Source organism: Acanthopagrus latus, chromosome 5 (genome assembly GCF_904848185.1).
Source record: "Acanthopagrus latus isolate v.2019 chromosome 5, fAcaLat1.1, whole genome shotgun sequence".
NCBI classification, from domain to species: Eukaryota; Metazoa; Chordata; class Actinopteri; order Spariformes; family Sparidae; genus Acanthopagrus; species Acanthopagrus latus.
In genome coordinates, this window is record NC_051043.1 from 27,819,705 (window position 1) to 27,841,958 (window position 22,254).

General features: G+C 43.6%; 1 protein-coding gene across 2 annotated transcripts in view; it reads right to left on the minus strand.

Moving 5' to 3' along the window:
• Positions 1-22,176, minus strand: part of sgsm1a (small G protein signaling modulator 1a) — a 29,266-nt gene extending 7,090 nt beyond the window's left edge. Inside the window, exons 1-16 of one of the 2 annotated variants that reach the window (XM_037098929.1) lie at positions 22,020-22,176; positions 21,843-21,886; positions 14,810-14,885; positions 7,715-7,877; positions 7,288-7,440; positions 7,136-7,203; positions 5,868-6,013; positions 5,233-5,370; positions 5,009-5,133; positions 4,366-4,433; positions 3,521-3,684; positions 2,935-3,070; positions 2,686-2,829; positions 1,989-2,118; positions 1,535-1,599; positions 524-669 (exon numbers count right to left, since the gene is read on the minus strand). In XM_037098929.1, coding sequence (XP_036954824.1) covers positions 524-669; positions 1,535-1,599; positions 1,989-2,118; positions 2,686-2,829; positions 2,935-3,070; positions 3,521-3,684; positions 4,366-4,433; positions 5,009-5,133; positions 5,233-5,370; positions 5,868-6,013; positions 7,136-7,203; positions 7,288-7,440; positions 7,715-7,877; positions 14,810-14,885; positions 21,843-21,886; positions 22,020-22,161 — 1,908 coding nt within the window. In that variant the 5' untranslated portion in view covers positions 22,162-22,176. The remainder of the gene's footprint in view (positions 1-523; positions 670-1,534; positions 1,600-1,988; positions 2,119-2,685; positions 2,830-2,934; positions 3,071-3,520; positions 3,685-4,365; positions 4,434-5,008; positions 5,134-5,232; positions 5,371-5,867; positions 6,014-7,135; positions 7,204-7,287; positions 7,441-7,714; positions 7,878-14,809; positions 14,886-21,842; positions 21,887-22,019) is intronic. The other variant, XM_037098930.1, reaches the window with a different exon arrangement.
• Between the last annotated feature and the right edge of the window lie 78 nt (positions 22,177-22,254).

Sequence of the window (22,254 nt, forward strand, 5' to 3'; positions counted from 1 at the left end):
AAAATAAAGGTAAAAACCCAAAGAACATAACATGACTTCTTTAATTAAACATTAAGAGGATTAATCTGTGCCCTCTATTAATTATGATGCAGATTTACATGGGTTTTATAACATAGCTCAAAGGCAAATACATTTGTATTGAGTAGAAAAAATGATCCTTTTAATTAAACCACTTATCTTTCAGGCAGTAACTGAGTCAGTTTATATCTGGCAGGACCAATAATGATATAATACTACACTGGTATTCTACAATTATTATAAAAAACAGATAGGAATTATTATTATTAGCCTATTAAACATGTAAAAATGTGTCTTATATCCAGGTCAAACTCTCAGTGGCTCCTGGGAAATTAAACTAATGTCCAGATAAACTGTGCAGGCTGACTGTGTGACTGACGGCTCCATTAGCTACGCTTCATGCACATCTTTTGTAAGACTAATGATGTGAGCCACATGATTGTGAACTTAGCTGAGACAGAAGAGTGACAGAGTGTGTGTGTGTGTGGACAGCAGCGATTCTTACTGTGCGGTCCTGTAGAAACGTCTGCCACACGTCAGCGGTGAGCCCTTTGTCGGCATCACGCGGCACGTCGGGCGCCACGATGGTGTGATTGACGAGAGCAGAGAGGTGAGTGCGCACGGTGGACAGGTGACGGCAGTACGCCAACCCTGGTGGACACAAGTGTTAATCAACTAATGCCTCTGTGGATGTTAGTGAGAATTAAAACAAGGATACAATGTGCTACATACTGATATCTAAAGCAACGTTACGTAGCCTTCTCACCTTTAAATTACAGCTTCAAAATAATTTTTAAGGAACGATACAGTGTCTTATAATAAAGTGAAATGTGTTTCTGTCTCCCTCCATCACTCGTTTCCAGAAGATCGCCTCAGATGGCAGCTGCGACAACGTAATCCCTCGGGAACTTTGACTGTCAGAGATACGACCACTTAAACTGTTTGTTTTAGCCACTGACAGGTCGAGCTTGTTATTCTGTGTGTTCTCTGTAACATTACATGAAGGATTCTTACTTTTTGCAGAATAATAAGATTCCTTTTGAAACACAAGTGTTGTCTCGCTCTGAACTCTCATGAGAGGTAAGTTGTTGGAGAGGAAGTTTGGAGTTTACCAAGAAGACCTGCCAGAAAGAGTTTGTTTCCAAACTTCTGGCTGACAGTGAGGCAACAACTGAAACTGAAGACTTCTCCTTGAACGAGACTCGATCCTGCTCTCTAAATGTCTCGCTCCGTTGGAACAATTCCTGTGAAACACTCAAAATAACAACCTCATCCCGTCAGGAGCAAATACAAACACTTGTAGACGTAAATCTGACGGTCATGGTTGGCTGCAGATTATGTCGCAGGCTTGTCGTGGCTGCCAGCTGAGGCGAATTACTGGGCAGATCCCAAAAACTTTTTTTTCTAAATATGAATCATTTACACAGAGAAACATGTAAATACAGGGCCTGGGTTTTAAAAAACACGGGAATTCCCCTTTAAGGCTCGCCAGTGGAAATGGTAACGGATCACATACAGCCGTAAAACGCCCGGGAGATGATCTGATACTTCATGTTGTCGCACAGCATCTTCAGAGGAGCCCTGCAGGAAGACGACAGCACAGAATCACACATTTAATCATCTCGAGCGTACGAGACGCTGTATCTAATGTGGATGTTTATAACGGTGTAGTAGCGAAACCTTTGTCATTCACATGATAACCTATTGTGCTGCCGAACAGAGAAAATTGGCCCTGCAGCGTTTTCACAGCCTCCAACCGTTTTTATCTGCCGTGCTAATCGCCTCATTTCCCAACACATTTTCCCCGTCAGCCAGGTAAATGTCACAGAACTGTCTCCGAGGTAATTACGAGGTTCTTGTATCTTTAGCTTCCTTCCCAGTTCAGGCACTAAGGGATGTCAGATGATTGTGTGTGTCCCTTAACGACCTTCAGTCTCACTTGAAGTGTTTTTTTTTTCCATTTCTCTCACCTCTCGTGGTTGCAGCCCTTGGGCGTCGCCCCGTCAGAGAAGCTCCCCTGAGAACAAGAGGAACACGAGGACTTCCTGAGAGTGGGGTGCCACATCGTAGCTCCCTGATCCATCAAGTCTGGAGGAGTCACTGCAACACACACACACATAAAACACAAAAAAACCCACCATTGTTAAAAGCTTAAAATTATGCCGCCCCGGGGCTTTCAAGAACAATTACATTTGCACTTCTGTGATTTAAAACACAGCTGGAAACGTTTTGCATAAGCAGAATTATGCGGATCAATCGTGATCTGCTGAGAGCACTTCACAGGACAATATGTTTGCGCTTTATTCCCGTTCGAGCGAGGACAAAGCAGAAAGACAATTATGCAACCAGGGGGACGGTGCGCGATTTGAAAGCGTAAAGTCATCGCGCTCGATCGAGCATTATCGTGAGAGGAAGATGAACTGAGCGAGAGGCTTTTTTCTCAGCTCAGGAGTCAGACCAGATCAATCAGCTGTTTGGTGGTTGAAAGGTTACGGCGCTGTAAGAAAAAAAGGTGTGACACAAGGTAGCAGGGAGTGGGAGGGGCTTTAATAAAGGGACACATCAATAATCTTTGCCAGAGGGCACAGGACAGGCCAAGAGGATATTAGATGCAGGGAATTAAAGTGAGGCAAAGCTGACAGACGAGCCGAGGTGTGACAGTGTTACGGCTGCTTCCTGTGAGTGAGCCGGATTCTTCCGGACAGCTGCGGGATCTCTTGGGAACGACCAGGGTGCCTGTTTTGGACGGGGACTGTCCGCTCAGGTGAAGGGAGAGGGAGGAAGTCAGGTGGGGAGGGTGGGTTACAGTCACTGTAACAAACAACCAGTAACATTTTCATAAAAAAAGATGCACAGCAGCGTGGAGAAGCCCCTCGCGGGCGCTTGCTCGTGTTCATTTGCGTCTAGGAATCTCACCAAACTCCGACTGGCTGTTTGGAAAGAGGATGCGGAAGACGTAGTCTGTGGCCTCGTCCTCCTCCTTATCGGAGACCGACTCTGTGGATCCAGATCCCTGAGGAACCCTCTTCCGCAGCTTGGGAAACACCTTTCCCTGCCATGAGAATATAACCGTGATTAAGCTAATACCAACAACAAAACATTTCCAACCATTAGAGCCTCGCCGAGCACTCAATGTGAATCAAAAATGATGAGTGTCCGTATGCCGGGGGCTTATTAATAGAGGCTGAACATGCGTGGGCGGGCTTTCATTATCCAGTTTAGCTGCAGATACAATGCTTTTCACAGTCTGACACAATCATCCATTCATTAGAGGAGGTAGCTCCTGTGTGGTGGCGCAGAGACAACGTTAAGCCGTGCTTTCATCAGTGTCACTCCAACTAATGAATACAGCCAGGCACTGCATCTATTTCCAAATCCAGATGTCTTTCTTATTGATTTATTGATCGGATGAGGCTGATTTAGTGCTTCCTTTTTTTCTAGGAGAATGCCTGTTATACATATCTGTGTTTTTGCAAAGATGGACTGTTCTGTTCTGACCGACCTTTCCCCTCTGGGACCAGAGCGGAGGGTCCAGCTGGCCGTGGGGAAGCAGGCCGTTCTCCAGGCAGGAGAGGAACTGGAGCAAGTGGCCTCCTCTGGGGAAGCGAAGCGGAGGTCTCTGTATCCCGTCCTGACTGACCAGCACCACTGTCCCCCCACTGTCAACTGCACACACACACAGGAGATGATTTCTTTCTTTAATCGCTGGTGGTGATGTTTTATTTAACTGCAGACGCTGATCATAAATTGAGAAAGGCTGTAAAGAAAAAACCTCCCGATCTCATCACTCCCCTGCAGGTGTGTTTACTCAGAGATACTGGGGAGTGATGAGAGACATCTAGACAGCCGGAGCCTGGAGGTGGATGCTGGTGCTGCAGTAACGACACAAGGCAGCAGTAGCATCGGCAGGCGGAGGGAGAGTTGGGACATTTTTGAAATAGATGCCAATCTGGGAGGGTTTTAGCGGATGAGGGTTTAACGGTGCAGCTCTGGTTGTCTGGCTGAATGCGAAGGATAAAGGATGAAGGCTAAAGGATAAGACCACCCAAAATTAATAATCGGTCATTAGCTGAGGGAAAGTCGAGCCTGTGCACCCACTACAGACAGCTTTTAGCTTAACCACCCGCGGGAGATTACTGCTATGAAAAGTGCTTTTCAAATCAATATGGGATCACTGGGTCATGTCAAGCTGTATGGAGCTGTTTTATGTTTTTCTCCATCTACCTCTTGTTCAGGAGAAGGCTGCGAACGCCCGACGTCTCTCATCTGCATGATGGTGAGTAGATTGTGACCAAATCTTTTCATTATAATGGGTGAAATTATCCTTTAAGGATCGTGTGGACTCACCTTGTTGGTGGCAGTGCAAGTAAACTATCTCCTCCAGAGGGATCGTCATTGCATAGTCCCAGTAAACACTGAAAAAACATTGAATCAAACACACGGTCAGTGAAATAAAATCCTACACCAGCTTTAAAACAAATCAACAGGAAATGTTTATGTCCTTTGTGTGTTCATCAAAAAAAAAACCTCACGGAACGTTAATTTTTATAGATGTGAGCAGTGTGCACACAGACGAACGGACACGGAGTTGACTTCTGCAATAATCGATTTCTTTTGGTGAGAGAAACCATGTGCAGGCGCAGGAACATAACACGGTTTGCCGGTTTGAGAGATGTCTTACATTGTCTAAGTCAATAAACCATCTACTGGCTGCTGGTGTGCTGAAAATAGGCCTCATCAGACCGGCTGCACACTGAGCCCCTGAGCCACACGCAAACACGCTGCATTATTCAGCAACAGCCGGGTTTTTAGACAAACAGCAGAAAAAAAAACCTGATGAAATGATGCAGAGTGTTTACTTGTCCTCGAGAAAGCAGAATAAACGTCAGGTTATCAGAGGGGGACTGTTCGTATTTGTCAGACGCCAGGCTTTGCAGACAGACACATTCGCCGTTAACCACAATTCATCTGCAGCGGGATCAGTTCGCACCTGCGTTCGTAGTCCAGGTCTCCCACGGAGCCGTTCATCAGCTGATTGGGCGTCCACTTCAGGGTCATGATGTCAGCGTTCTGGTGCAGAGAGAGGTAACCCGGGACGGCCTCCATGTCATCCCTCTGAAAACAGCCACGAGGATGGAGATTTTTTACTTGATATGACTTCCACAGAGTTTCATATCCAAGTATAAAAGTGATCAAGAGGACTCAGACAGTTACCGGTTGTACAAGCACATTGTTCTTGCCAAACAGTAGCGTCACCCTGTTGTTCTGATGCAGGGACTCCACATATTCACGAGCTGATGGCGAGGGGGAGGGGCGTTCATCCATGCTGCTGCTGGAGTGCCGCTTCTGGATCTGAACAACACGGACACAAAATATGTCGTATCAGATAATAAGACGTCGTGACTCTTTGCAGAATGAGTCACAGCCAGCCAGTAAGAAAATGAGAAAATATAGCAATCGCTGATGTGCACCGATGCGCCGTCTTTCATCTACCTCTGCACATATATAAATATATATATACACACACAGCAGCACACCGCTGTAAAGTGTACTGTGGTGCTGTAAGATAGGCCGAGTTGACCTGGTTCACTGATATGTTCAAGACTAAACTAGTGCGAAGCTCTCAGATACAGTCTGTTCTTTCTGCTGGGATGTGCTGTGCTTCACTTTGCACGGTAATCACAACAGGTCCTCTTTAATCACACAGACAGCGAGTCAGAAGGGAATAAAACCGATCAGATGCAACAGTAAAACTCTGCCTGCCTGCTAATAAACCACAACACATATATCCTCTTTGGAGTAAAATGAGCCTGCGACTAATCTGCTGAATTACCAGCTGTTGTACTTACACACAGTGTCGGCCTCTTAGTGGGAGAGTCCTGTCTGCAGTGGCCACCGTGGATGCGATGCCTCTGCACCAGCTCGTCAGCGGACGGGTCGGTCCAGAAGTGGTCGGCCGTCTTCATCTTTGTGTACTCCAAAGCACAAGGTCCCACTGTGACAACGAAGATGGCGCAGTTAAATAGTGCACAGCAGTGTTGTAGTCGAGACCAAGTCGTGATCAAGACCGCGGCAGGACCGGACCGAGTCGAGACCGAGACCGGCGCGAGTCACATGATGCATGATGCAGAAGAACATGTGGAACCTAAGCTCACGTGTACCATCAGCAACGTCTTGAATAAATCATCAAAATGTAACTTTCTATGAGCTGACAAATACAAAAGCAAAGGAGCTCAAATAAATGTAACTATCATAATTCAACATTCCTTTTCTATGTTTCACTATCGAGCTAATAGAAGTTTTTATGCAAACATCAGGTTTTCTCTTGTCTCCCCATGGAAACCATCGTGAAGTCCAGTATGTATCAAACAGTTCAGTGATGTCTCCTGCAGATGTGGTCTGGAAACAAATCCCAGAATCCTCTTTGATTGAGATGCATCGGATTAACTGATGGATCAATGAGCATCTGTGTTATCAAAAATATCCAAATATACGTATCGATTACGAACGCTAGCCGTGATTTACACTCTCTCCTCTGACAGCGAGGTGACACGTGCACCTCTGTGCTGCCCTGGTAGCTCCACGTCGCCGCCAAGAGGTAAATAAACTCAGATGATTGATCTTAACACAAAGTCACCACTCCTTATTATATCTAAATGTATTTGGATGAATGTTGTGATAGTTTAGAGGTTTGCAACCTCTTGAAGTGAGTTCTGGTTTTGTTACAGGTTTTTCAGGTCTACATGTGGTCGCAGTTTCAAAGACTGACTGTTTGTCGGGACTCGAAGATGGGAAATATAAAAACAAGTTTGTGAAGCTTTTTTCTGTTTTCCGGTCTTGTTAATCAAGCTGAGATGTTAATTCGGTCCCCAGCAGCTGTGCTTCTGCTTTGACACGACTTAAAAGAATGTGTGTTCACTTGTGGGAAGCCAGTGAGGGATTAGTGTCTCTGAACAGCTTCGTCCGGTAAACAGTTGAAGTTTTGCATCAACCAACACTACAGGAGGAACTGGCTGTCGCAAGGAGAGAAACAGAAATAAAAGGGTTGCTGTTCTTGTGGTGGGCACTTACACTGTCAATAAAAGAGACAAACGCTCACAAAGTCACGTATAATTACCTAACAAAGAGGCGAGGATGGGTCCGTCCACGGGGTCCATTAGAACGGCCTCTTTCTCGTAGTATTTACTGGAAGACAAACGTGAAAGGGGCATTTTGTTCCCGTAACACAAACACTGTCACAGACGGACATCGACGGCTTTCTGAACATACCTGCTGTTCTCCACCAGGTAGAGAACAATCTTGTCCAGCACCTTCTCGAACAGAGCCGTCCGGATCCACAGGTTCTTGACCCCCTGCGGGTTGAGGCTGGGCAGGCGCGGTATCTTGCGGAAGCTGTCTTGGCTTTGCAAGCTCTGGCTCCTCCTGCAGACGGCGAGAGTTTGAATTTACACAAAACTAGTACAACATGGTTTAGAAATTCCATTAAGTGAAACTGCGGCCACATTAGCTTAATGGCATCAGTGATTCATGGTTCATAAAAGCTCATTAACATGAATTATTTAAAAGCTTTTCATGTTAAAAAACGGCCCTTCAAGTATGCAGACAGCCGTTTGTTTGATTCGCTGGCGGAGCTTTGATGTAGGCTTTGAAGTCTGCTGTGATGTGTGAAACAGGCGGTGACGTAAGTCTCGCTCACTTTGTCTCGATGATCTGCTCGACCTCCTGGGCCTTCCTGCACAGCTCCTCGGCCGGGGCGAAGCTCTTCCCCACCTTCATGAATAACGCCGCCACCTTGTTGCTGCGCAGAAAGCCGGCCGCTCGCCGCTTCAGCCCGTGCAGAACACACGCCTCCACCGCCGCTGCGTGGAGACAAACACGTGGGGGAATGAATAAATACACGAACACGATGCTGACATGTTAATATCAAGCCTGTTTACACATCCAGAGTGGAGCAACAACAGTGTCACATTAGAGTCTGTGTTTCTGACCACATGAGGATCTCCAGTCCAATATTCACTCTCCTTTTATCTCCGTTTTGGTCTCAACCAGCTACTCAGAAAAGTGTCAAACTCTAGCACATTAAATCTGTGGACAAGAAGCCAAAACACTAAAAGCTTGTCGAACATTACTCGTATAAACACGCAAAATACTACAGCCTTGATTTTCAATGCTGGAGACGAACATTTTGTGCCATAAAACGTGAAGTTGTGACATTTCGTGAACATTTTTCTTAGAATAGTTACGTGGCACAAACATATTTCTCATACATCCACTGCAGCTCAGTTCCCAGCGTCTCACTGCAGGAAGCACTCGGTCACTCATAATATAAACAAACAACGGCGATGGCATTTGTGCACTTCAGATGTCAAGCGACAAAGCACAGTGCGTGTCCGCTGTAATTATGTGCTTGATATTGTTTCATGAAGTGTATAATTTTTTTAAATTGCACAAAAGCAAAGCGGAATTACTTTTAAGTTGCATTTCATCAAGAAACAAACATTTCGTCATGTGGTGAGTAATCATATCTCCACACATCTGATACATCTGTTTGTGGAGTTTAATGAGAAAGCTGAGATTTCAGCCACGGTATCACGTTTTTCGAAACCCGATTTTCGAAAAAATCAATGCAGGCACCTCCATGGTAATTCAGAATAAATCAGGATGACAATAAAGGACTGTACGCTATGGAGCTTCTTTATCAAGTCACAGATGTGAGGAGCAGTCCCCTTAATTCAATCAACCTAAACCAGTATCAAATAAATATATATTTAAATCCGCACATCATATTGTACTCAATCATAGATACCAGCCAACAAAACACTTTTTTCCATTAGGATCTGATGCATCGTTCCCTGAGACATTAACAAAAATGTCTCGCAATGTTAAAGAAAGTTAGATAAAAAATAATCTGCAATACTTCACAATAGAACCTGTTGGATTTATGTTTTTTGGCACTCCAACTGAACCACTCTGCTTTATGTTTTGTTAGTGTTTTTGTGTCCACTGTAATCTCGGTCACACATTTTCTAAAATTGCGTTAGAAAAACCAAAACATTTTCAATTCATTCCCGCCTCCACGTAATCACCTGCTCCTGAGCCACAGTGAGCTGTAGTGGACACACGTCGACGACACACTTGCACAATCACTCGGCTGAGCAGGGAACACACACACACACACACACACACACACACACACACACAGTTCCTCTCTCTGAGGCCTACGTGGCAGCGCCTGGAGCTGTGTTGACATTTGAGTTTTCTTTCAGGGCTAATCCTGCGGCTCTGTTCACATGGGGTCAGGGGGAAGGCTGATGTTGCCGTGGCAACCCCTGTTGATGGAGTGATTGAGCTCTGGGAGAGGCGAGCGCGGGGAGGGGCGGCGGCGGCTCATCAGCATCGTGATCTCTCTCTCTCTCTCTCTCTCTCCATCACCCTCAATCGTTTAAACACGGCTTCTCTCCCGCGGCTCTGTGAATCCGTCACTTTCTCCGTCGCTGCTGTTACTAAGATCACTGTTAACAGGGTTTTACTTCAGCCCAGGCAATAAAAGTGTCATCGTCTCTCACTTTTTTTTTCATTTTAACTTAATTTATATCCTCATAATCTTCTCTGCACTTTTGTTCCTTCTCCCTGTCTTTCTGCATTTTGCTCCGTATCTGTCTGAGCTGCGTCCTTTTTTTTTCCCTACCCCCACATCTCCAGAAATGTCAGAGCAAAGTGTAACTTGAAAAGGTCTCCAAATATAACTCGTCCTGCTTAGTCACTCATTATTTCTGCTAAAAGTCTCAGATGGAAAAGAAAGCAACTCCCCCCCCCCAAAAGAAATCTTTTTCCACTAGATGAGAGCCACCATCCATCCATCCGCCGAGCTACAGAGAAGATCCCGAGTGTGTCGCCGTCTCTGCAGCAACAAACTCCACCGATGGCAGCGTTACAAACAATTCTTTGTTTACGCCACACTTGGGAAATTTGTCTGTCGCTGTAGAGCTCGTATAAATAAAAACGCTAATGATTCAGTAGGAGATACACAAGATGCAGGGAGATGGCGCAGCTTGTATTTCCCACAGAACAAAAATGTTTTATCCGAACCATTTTTTCTTTTCAAAGGAGTAATCAGCAGTTAAATCTGAGATGAAGGAAAATGAGCATCATGTCGGCGGGCTCGCTCCTCTGTGCGGCTCCCTCCTGGTCAAAAACAGCTAACACGGTTAAATTGCCTGTAATCGTCCTGTATCTGTGGCGAGTGAGTGCATTAAGAGACTCTTGGACGGTGACACACAGATGACCGACACTTCAGTCACAGCCGCCAAAAGGCTCCAACGTGAGGTCTTAATACTGACACAGCTGGAGATCTGCAGAGGACACGACAGTAACAACACACACGTGCTGATAACTTCTGATATGTGAGCATTTCGCGGCCTAGTTTCACTTCACGTTACACTGAATTGGCTTTTGGAGACTTGGAGAAAAAAAAGGGCAATTTTCTCACATCACTTTTGGCCTTTTGAGTTAATTGTTAGTATTATTTGACATTTCACAGAGAGACTAATTAATCAGGCGAATGCTGAAATAGTTCCAGATTAATCGGGAACAGACAACAAAAGCAAGTTGATTTTATTATTTAATATATGTGTAGATTTTTTTTTTTATAATCAACAGGAGCAGCATGTCGTCCTGTTATTTCCAAATATATTCTTCTTTTTGGTCGAGGGACTTAAAGATGTTTTCCACCAGCATAATGAAAAACGTTTTGGTCCGTTTATATTGTCGAAAAAGTGGGAAAAGAAATCTAAAAAGCTGCTGCATGTTGAACAAATTGATCCGGTGGGCGCATTAGTCATCAGGCCCATAGTACGTGTTCATGAAAGACGAATACACAAAAAGTATTCAGCTGGTAATAACTTGGGGATGAATTAGCTTTATTTGATGTCGCTGCTTTGACACAGTACCACCATTAGTCACACAGGATCGTACATGAGAGCAAGAAAGTGCAATTTGTAGCAGGGTAAACAAAGATTAATTATTCATCTCAGGAAATAAACCGAGCGTCTAATCCATCACTGAAGCTGAGGTTGTTTTTAGCTCTGTTGTGCTGTTTTTTTCTCAGTGTTTTAGCTGCAGTCCACAGCGGCGCTTCGACACACATCCCCTTGGCAGCGTCTAGATTTCAGACTCCGCCCGGGCAGCTCATCAAAGTGGCCGTGATGGCGGAGGCTAATTGCTCCCCGGTGAGCTGGCCGAGCTCGTCTCCCATCCTCCACTCCGCTCTCATCTCTGAACAGACCCACGGCTGAGAGAGGGCGAGTTGAAACGAGAGCGACCGTTCAAGGATCACAGGAAGGAGGAGGAAGCTGGCTGACAACAATACAGAGGGATGAGAGGGGTCATCCTGAGCTGCGACGAGTCAACCGGGAGGCATCACAGCGAGAGGACAAAGATGTGCCTCAGACTGACCAGCAGCTACTGAAAAACAAGCTATTAGATGATCCAACAGATCATGTCCACGCCGCAGGGGTGGCTCAGGAGGTAGAGCGGGGCGGCCATTAATTGGAGGGTTGGTTGTTGGACGCATATCGAAGCAACTGAAACCCTAAACAGCTTCCGATGTGTTCAGCGCTTCTTGCTCCTTGCGTGGTGACCTCTGCCATCAGCGTCTGAATGTGCGAGTGAAAGGTTGAATGTGGCCGAGCAGATAAGTGCTACGTAAATCTAAGTCCACTGTCCACTTACAGCAGGACCGAGGGAACTGTTGATACACGGATGTGAAAGTGGAAACGACAGCTTTGATTCACATGTTTCACTTTACAGAAGAATCACCAGAGAACACCAGAAAACAAGACGTGTCAGCCAGGACGTCTCTTTGATTTCAATGCTGCTTTGTCGCACGTTTCACCTTCATATCAAACACTTCAGCACCTGTTATTTGGTTATCACACCTATTATCAATCTGATAATATTCCAATTAACTGTCTGGAAAAATATCTCACGTACATACAAACGCATTCAACACTTATAATAAGAATCTGTGGTTTTGCGACTATTTTCACAACCTTCCTAGCAAAACTATAAAAAGAGTTACAGGCTAAGCTGATTACTGGTTTCAGAGGGACATTTTAATACTCTATTCAAGCTGTGCTGCAAATTTCTTTCACACCATGAAGTCCAAATTAGCTAAACATGGTGGTCCTCCCACCTCGAACACGGGATTGATTTTCCAATTCGACAAAATGTTGAGTGCAGCGAGAAATAAAAATGACTTCTGCCTCTTCACGATATTCTAGTTCAAAAAATGTGCTTCTAATACGTGTGTAAAACTAGAAATATTATATAAGAAGTGGATTACTCTGTTGTTCTGGCAGTAGTTGGTGAAACTGTGACTTATACTGACTCAGACTGCCTCGCTCACTATTTGTCACTAAATATACTCGTGTCTCTGAACGCCTCACCTGAAATGTAAGTGCGCATTTACATTTTGTGAAAAACCACGTGGAGCTGACAGTCATCCAGCTCTTTGTCTTTGAACATCCAGCATTACAATGAAGACTCATTTCTCGACATTGTCTGCGCTGAGGGAACATTCATCATTCACTTTTTTCATACCATGAATCCATTCTCCAACATTTGAATGGCTTTTTTTTTTTTTTTTTTTTCCCAGAGAATCTCGTCACACGAGTTGGGAACAGTCTTTGTCTGCTCACATTGCTTCCAGCTCGTAAAAATAACACGTTTCCTGCAGGCTGAGAGTCATTTTATTCACACTGAAATCCCCCCAAATATATATCTTGTTACTGATTACAGCTCTGGACCGAGCCAGACATCTGACTGGACCGAGCGCCTGAATGTGGGCAGCGTGTTTTTCACAGTAATCATTCTGCACTCTGTTAGCGCCGGTTGGAGACAAGAACAATAACATTTGGTGAGATACTGAACTTTAAATGTCCTTTATTTCTGTGAAACACTTATTATACACTTCTACAAAAGTTATGTCGAGGATGCGACTCTTCACCACTGCACTGCGTGTTTTAAATGGGCTTCTATGAAGCAAATATGCTCTTGTGCTAGGTGTGTTTTGGACTTTAGTGAACACATAAACAGCATGTTAGGTCAATGAAAACGGACCTCTCAGTGTTTATGACTGGAGGGGAAGAAACTGAGATTTTTGGCTTTATCGCTGTCTCATTGGAGACAAAGTGTTGGCAGGAAAAACATTTTTATCCAGTAGGATTCTGTGAAGAGCGTTCAAGCAGCTTCAAATCTACTTTTGTCCTGTTTTCAGGTAACTAATGTGTCAGTTCTATCCCTGGTATCTGTCACATATATCACAGAAAATGAAAATAAAAGCAAGTCGTAGTAGCGTTTTCTGCCATTGAGCAGCCAACCAAAGAGAATATAATCCCGTCTACACCAGTTTTCAGAAACACTTGTGTGATTGTGGTCCAGGGGTGTAAATCGATTCAGATAAGTTATCATATCGATTCTTTGGACAACGATACGATATTTACAGATATCACAAAGTCTGCCACGATACGATTTCAAATCGATACGATACAGAGGCCTGATTTCATTTTATATTATCCAGAGATTTAAATTTAAACAACAATCTGTTGTTTTTAATAAAAACAAAGCACTGTTTAGAAAAGAGATGCTGATGGACGGAGATTATTAACGATGGTGCTGATATGAATCGATGTTTTCGCTTTGATTCAATGCTACCGGACCGTTGATCATCAATCGATACATTGATCCAGGTTGATGTATCATTACACCCATAAGGTGCACGAGGCTGGAGACTGGTGCTGACATGTAGTATAAACTCCTGCATGTATGTTCAGCGCCACCAACCTCACAGCTTTAATATAACTTGTCACAACAGCTCTGTTATGCTTAATTGCTTCCTCGTATTATTTTACTTCATCAAGTATGTAATCTTGTCCTGTGTCTCGTCAGGTCGAGGCAGGTGTGCTTTTACCTGAAGTAATTTGTGTCCCAGCCTAAACAGAAAAATGGCAGAGATGATCAACAGGAAGTAATTAGTGCGCATTTAAAGCACAGCGAGGCAAATTATGTGGAAAGAAAATAAAAACATCCAAGGTCAGAATTAATTTAGAAAATATTTCACCTCATCCAAAATGTGCTTTTAAGATGAATATATCTCTAAACTGCTGCTGTGGTTTGAATTAATCAGAGACATTTTTGCATATTGTGTGGGAGTTTCTGGGAGCGAAAAAAACCCACGAAGACCAACGAAGAAGAAGGAGAAGAAGGAGAAGAAGAAGAAAAAGAAGAAGAAGGAGAAGAAGAAGAAGAAGAAGGTAGATGAGTGTTGAGGAGTAATGACTGTCTTTGTCATAATGGTTTATTGTGTTGTTTATTGGGCTGTATTGTGACTTAAATGTTATTGTGTTTATTAATTAAATGAGGGCAAAAACATCAGTTTTAATTGTGCTATTATTTTATGCTTTGTTTGTTTACCTGTTTATTAATGCCCTGATATGTCTGACATATGTTACAGTACTGATGGAGGTTACTTGTTGATGAATGCACCAAAAACAAAGGGAATAAAACAAATATAACACAGACACACAGACTATTGCAAGACTAGAACATAAAGGAGCTAAACATGCATATTTTTCCTTTCATAAAATATAACATACACCATCAGGAATGACGCTGATTAAGACAAACCCCCTTCACACTCACAGTTTCTTTTCAGCGTTCATTAATTGTTTAAGCGGTGCCGGAGTTATAAATGAGCTCAAGCTGTGTGATTCATTTGCGTTCGGCGACTCACCACAAAAGGAGACAATGTGGCTGCTGTCTTCGTGGACGAATTTCCTGGTGACGGCTTCCTCCATAATCTGCTTCACCTGTCAATCACAGAGGCAGACGCTGTGTGACTCATTCATTAACGTGCCACAACTGTTTATGAGCAATTCACACAAACACACTCACAGACAGAGTCCATGAGGGAGGAGGAGGGTTTGCTGGTGACAGTTTGACTGAGTGCTAAAAAAAATATATATATATTAGAGAATAATTCATGCAAGAGGGGAAAATGATGGGAGGGGAGTGCAAAGGGGGGCAACCACTCAACGTTTGAAAAGTTAAGAGGAGGAAAGAAAAAAAAAAAGCAGAGTGCACGATGAGTTGGTGGATGAGTCACCAGCTCTCAACCCAAGGACCTCCACGGGGAAAATGGAAATGTTACATGTGAGTTTAAGGGAGGGGAGACGTGGTTCACCCACTTTACTGAACACTTTATAAACCTCAGGGGGAGAAATTGATTCAGTTGCATCAACGGTTGATGATGACATCGTATCTACGCGAGCCCAACTTCAAGGAGAAGATCAGACGCACGTGCTCGCAAGGTAACGTTCGATGTTCCCCCCTCCCGCTGACCTGAGAACAGCTACAGGCCGATGGTTAGACGACTGATAAATCAATCCCTCCGGTGGCTATGGAGACGTTCGCTGCTCTGCAATCTGCATGGGGAATATTAACCTCCGGACACAGCCGAACAGATAGCTGTAATTTCCTGTCGAAATGAGTCTGTCCGCGGCGACCATTACACCGCCAGTACACCTTCTACACACACACACACACACACACACATACGTATATAACGGTTGAGGATCCCTCTGCTCTATTTTAAACTTTTTTTTTTTCTTTTTTTCTCCCAGACCTACATTGATTCAATCCCTCGGTGGTGTGAGCAGATCTTCTCTCCTGCGAGTCGGCCAGCTGTCTGGCAATTTTAGTTTTCATGGGCTGAGATTTACAGCTCGATCATAAAAGTTTCCAGCAGATAAAGTTCTGCCTTCAGGTTAGATTTTCCACTCTGGCTCAATTTTTATGGACCAATAATTTTTAATGTCACGTGTGCGCTCGCTGTGCATGGATGGTTTATAATAAGCTACCTGTATGATGGAGGATGTATTGTGAAATTTTATGTTAAGGAAATTAGTTAGAAGCAAATGCCTCCATTTTGAGTCTCTCACTGGGCATAGGAGACATATTATGCTTTTTGTTTTGTATTTTCCTTCTGTGTTTTATGTTCTTGTGCATGAAAAAAGGCCTTTAAAAGTTAAAAAGCTCCTTTCTCCCACAGAAGACACTGTTCCTGAAGTGTCCGACTCGCCTCCACAGTGGCCCCGCCTAACTAATCATTATATTCAAGCCAGAAGTGAGGCCAACTGGAAGCTGATAACAAGACAGCGCCAACCAGAGACATGTTGAACGATGCTGGCTCAGGCGTGTGTGAGCTGACCAATCAGAACAAAGTATTTGGGGGGGCGGGGCCTTAAAGAGGGGGAATACAGAGCTGCTGCACCGGCATGTAAACCTGTTCTAGTAGTAACACAAAACAACCACACATGTCTCCTTGTAGCAGTGAGATGTACAAATATTGTAAAAGTATCATTTAGTCAGAAGAAGATGTGCTACGATTAGATTACTGATGAATGTCTGCGCTGCAATTTAATGTTGCACCTCAACATCATGGAGTTAATTCCACTTTACGGTTGGGTAGTTGAATCGAAGACACTGCATCATCTTTCACAAGTAATTCTTTTGTACGTGAGGCGTTTCAGAGAAAAGCAGTGGAGTCACAAGAACAGTTCCTCAGAAATGTAGAGACAAAATAGATAAAGACTTTGTGTAAAGAAATATAAAAGTAGGATTGAATCATCCACCTGTCAACACGAAGTTTGTTTCTTTTCTAACATCTGCGTAAAGAAAGAAGATTAAAAACACACCAAGATTTCAGATTTAACTGCGAGACACGAAACAAGTTATTTTCCGTGTCTGTGCTGATGAAAACCTGCCCACTGAGCACTGATTGCACCCTTCGCTGTTAAAGCAAGACGAGGACCTAAAAATGGGCTAATCTCTCACTTGTGGAGTAAAGATCAAGACGGTTTACAAAACACTGGAAACAAACAAAAAAATAAAAAATAATGCCCAGAACCCCCTGCTCCACATTTATATACAGAAACATTCACTAATTAGACTGCAGTCATTACGCAAATGTGGCCTTTTTCGCATCAGTGGCACTGCTATCTTCAGCAGCAACAGAATGATTCATGCTGCCAAGACTACAGAGACAGTGGCAGTCTAATGTGAGCAACACCCGCTCCGATCCCTATCACACTTATAAAGGCACTGCACACACACACACACACACACACACACACACACACACACACACAGACGAAACATAGGGGGATTTAATTGCACCGGTTTTCTTTCCGACTGCGTCTGACACGGAGGAAGCTGATCGATTCACCAACTTGAGGACGCCGAGGCCTCCTAGTGTTTTCTCATCCCTCTCATCTGGGCGACAGATCAGGCCTCGGAGGAATTTAATATGGTGAAGTGTTGAAGCGCAGACAACCTGCCGGTTTCTATGGAGACGGCACGTGTGTGTCGCACACTTCCGCGTAAGAAGATGCGTCAACAACACTCATTCATCTCTGACATAAACAGAAATGACTTCAGCTCCCCAAACTGCAGCGACTAATAATATCTGAATGTACCGCTCTGCCCACCAGAGTCCCGATGTCATCAATAAACCAACAACCCACCCAAAACTGATGACTCAGAGTGGCCATATCTTCTTAAATAGCACCAAAAAATATACATCATCATCAGAATTCACAGGAGGAAAATGTGCGCGACGGTGTCTGTTATTGCAGCGAAGCCTGATGAACTAATAACCACCGTAGCTCGAAGGCATCAGACAGAGTGATAAAAGATCTTCAAATTATTCCAATTAACTCCAGCAACAGCAGAGCCAAGAAATAAGAGCCCGAGAGAGAGAGTCCCATCCATTAACATCCAACCCTTTTATTATTCATCATCTCTGTGGCTGCTGATGAATGAAGGGAGCACGCGAGGGAGAGAAAAAGACAACCCATCATTGCTTATGCAGGTTAATCCATGCGTGGAGAGCGACACGTCGGATTTGAAGCTGTGCATCAAAACAAACGATTCATTTAAATTAATTTACTATCAAATCAATGCAACCACAACACGGACGGAAACAGTCGACGAGGCTGCTTCACCACAATTTCCCCAGATGTCCATTTTTGAGGACTTCTTCAAATGACACGTACAGAACCACCTGACGTGGACCGAAAACAGTTTCTCCAGAACCAAACAGTGACCACAAATTCAGCCCATCATCGTGAATTCTGTTCTACCTCGCATTTTTGCCCGACAACCAACTTGACATCGTAGTTTCTCGTGAGTTTACCAAAACGTTGAGTAACAGATGCATGTCAGTAAACTCGCTTTTTCGTTTCAGGTTCTGAAATTCAGACGTGGCAACAAAAAATTACAGCTAAAGACCGCGCGAGGCAGCTCTGTCGTGCAGCGGTAAACTGTTTTTTAACATGTGGAATATTGTGTTCCAACGTAAACAAAAGTAATTCTTTGAGAAACACACCACATGTGGAAAACTGACAAGATGACGGCGGTTATTACATCAAATAAAATGTTTAAAGCAAATGAAAAAAAATGTGTTTGAGTGATAAAATCTGACATGAAACATCGTTTTCACTTGCAAAAAAAAACCTAGCGAAAGTCATCGCAACATGCATCGCAGTTTGTTTTTTTTTTAGAAAATCTGATGTGAAATCAGCAGGTTTTGACTTCAACAATCGCACAAACAGCCTGTGAAACCCTGGAGAGGGAGGCTGCATGAAGCTGCTGCACCGATCTGGTCGTCCAGCTCGTTAAGCATCACCTCAACTGTCGTGTCGATGGCAGCTTGTGGTTCAGTTTGATTACAAGAGGAGCACAAAACTCTTACAGGCCATTACTCCCTCAGATGAGTAATGCACCTGTATATAAATACGACCATCGTGAAAGGTCAAAAACTAGTCAGTATCTATGACAACAAAAACTATTTAAAGATTTCTCTGCAGCACGATTTAACCCGGGATTAATGTTTTCTATCAACATGCTACCAGGAATCAGGGAATCTCTAATTGAGCCAGAACCACAGAGCAAGACGAGTGGATTATCTTACACTCCACTGCCCGAAACCTTATCCTGAGTAAGCACTCAGCCTTCAAAAAAAAAAGAAGAAGAAGCAAAACAGGAAAGAACACGATGCAGATCTCTTTAGCCTGCGCTCTAAAAGTCTATTTCCCGCTCTCGCTCTCTCTCCTTTGGCAAACACAGGTGTGTGTTTGTGCGTGATGTACAAAAAAAAAAAAAAAGATGGAGGGAGGGAGGGAGGAGCACACTTCAGAGGCACAATCAGAGCAAGATAAAGAGACAGACTGTGACTGAGAGGGATCCGTATCAAAGCTAAGGCAAATAAGAGATCTCATTCAAAGCAATTTTGTGCCAGAAGGTAATTCTGCTGCCACAGACATCCTGCTCTCTCTCTCTCTCTCTCTCTCTCTCTCTGGATAATGGCCCACATCCAGGTATATCCGAGCAGACTGGTGGCACATAACCAGCTGGACGAGGACGGCGTGAGAACACACAGCATACAGACGCCATATGGTAGAAACCCACACAGAGTCATAACAAGCATAAACTAATAGGAACACGACACAAACATCCACGACATCTAAATTTCCTTTAAGGGGATTATATACATCTATAAAACACTGATAAAAGACAATTCTTTGCTAACTCTGTCAGATTAATGCTGATTTTCATGAAGTGCATCACACAGTGTTGTTGGTTCATCCACAGACTCCATTTGTGGTAAACGGTGAAAAGAGCCACTGTGAATGAATCTCAGTGAAAGTCGTATCGGCGGCACAGGAGGCAGGTTTTAATCACGGGAAGGGGTCTGGTCTCCACTGATAAGACTGCAAATTAGGATGCGGGAGGAAAAAAACAAACCAGGCTAAATTCTCTGCGCTCCGTCTTTTCACGAGATCCAGGATGTGATCGTTATCTCTCTTTGTTCGGCAGAAAGAAAGTCTTGTAATTTAAGAGGCAATTGAGACGATATGAATTAATTAGATCCATTGATTAATAGAAAGAGGTAAAAACGGTAAAGCGGTTCAGACTTCTGGCCAAAACAAGATAATTAGTAAAACTCGTTAATAGATTACAAAGACTATTAATGTTCCTTCACTTCAGCAGAAAGTTGTCAGGGACCAAAACCAACAACAAGATACTATTTTGCTAACACACTGGTCGATACTAAGTCCTTTTTTATAGGTACTAAGATAAAGATGAACATAAGATCATAAAAGTGAGTTAATCTAATTGTAAGTATGTGTATGTAGGCAGTAATTAACTAATTACTGAGTTGATATATGTGTGTTTAAGCCTACATGTTATAAAGAAACATAATTATCTAGTTAATGAGTTAATCTATGTTTATATGTATATGTATGTGAGTAATATGTGTATTTATGTGTACGCAGATTATGAGTTAATTAATGAGGCAGTAGAGTTAAAGTGTAACGAGACAACGATCGATTCAGTCATCAACGATACGATACTAACGATGCAAAAACATCGCCGCCATTGTCGTAGATACGCCTTTATTTTGAAATTCCCATTCCCACGTCTGTTTTACCGTCTCTGTCAATTGTCAAGTCATATTTTAGTCGCTTTGTTGAGTTGATATAAACGTATCTGATTGATCGCAGGCCATCGTGTCGTGTCGTGGCAGATTTTGTGATATCGTCACATATCGTATTGTTGTACAGAGAAACGATATAATATCGTATCGTGTATCGTGCGATGAAAAGTGCCTACTTCTTCCTACTTCCTTTTCCTTTTCATACATGTAAACTGTTTTATTCTTTAGCTTTTGTGTTAATATATCAATCAGTTTTAAACTAGCTTGTCTTTAGAAATCGTGGACTACACACAACACAAGCTACAGCAACCAAACCATGTGGTTTAAATGTGATAAACAATAAATACTGAATACTTTTATGTGTTTGTAATCCAAAAGTGCTGAATTTCAAAGCTTCATATCACATTTTCACTGGATTAAATATTAAATACGATAAATATTCAGCGCAGCAGGAGGTAAGAAACTCATGCAACTTCTCAGCATCAGCAACTATTTTTTGCTTCTTGTGTCGCCACTTCAAAATCAATAACATGCCTTTCACTGATTGGCCGTCCATCTTCGAACATCTGAGACCCCTCAGAAGAAGAAACCTTGTGGAGGTTTTCATCAGATCTGTGCTGAACTGATGAAGAGTGACACGAAAAGGGGGGGGTCGAAAAACCAGCTGAACAAACCACCAGAGCTGCTTCCATATTTGTTTTCCACTCATCGCCATATAATTCATTACACACACACACACACACACACACACACACACACAGTTTGTCTTGTCTGACTGGAACTACCAAATGGCTTGACAGAAGGCGGATGGTTTGCTCTGCCATAAACACCAAAAAACACTGACTACAGTCAATCTGTTCCCTCAGGCTGCTTCTCCACCCGAATAATTAATGAGCTGCAGCCCAGACACTCAAAATGGTAACACTGATGAATAATAAATACACTAAAGAAGGAAAAAAATAAAATAAACATTAAACTACACTTTTTATGACCAGCATCACTGTCTTAATGTCTTAACAGTTTTGTTCTTTTCAGAGATGGTTGTGATTCAGACTCCATCTGTCTCAGGTGGCATCATCACCATCAGGACCAGACAGAACATCCAGTACACAAACCGAGCCTGTGGCAGTCAGTCAGTCAGTCAGTCAGTCAGTCAGGCAGCAAACAGCAGGCAGGGATCACCTGAGCAGCCTCCCTGTGTGCAGCCTTATACAAACCAACATGTTTGTTTTTCCGACTCGATAACTGCTGATCTGAAAACACCCACCTCCTTCTTGACGGTGCGCAGCAGCCTCTGCCGGGTCTCTGCCTCTGAAACACAGCACAAACAGTCCAAACACAGCACGCGTGAGCAGTTTGACACAACTTAACTTGCTCTCCAGCCTGTGGAGAACACATGTGTGGTTCAGAAATGTCTTTCTCAGTGTTTTCTGTGGCTCCCAACCTGCCATGATTGTTGCCATGGGTCCAGTCTCCGGTCTGCGCGCTGCACTCCTCCCGTCAGCTGAGCGCTGCCTGCACACCGCCTGAAGACCCCGCCCTCCCTCGAGGACACGCCCCCTTAAAGGCACATGCAGCGCTCCCATTGGCTGGCCCGAGCGTCAATACAAACTGGGGGAATAAATATTAAAGGATTAAACCACCTAAAAAAGAGAAAAGTGAGCCATTATCTACTCACC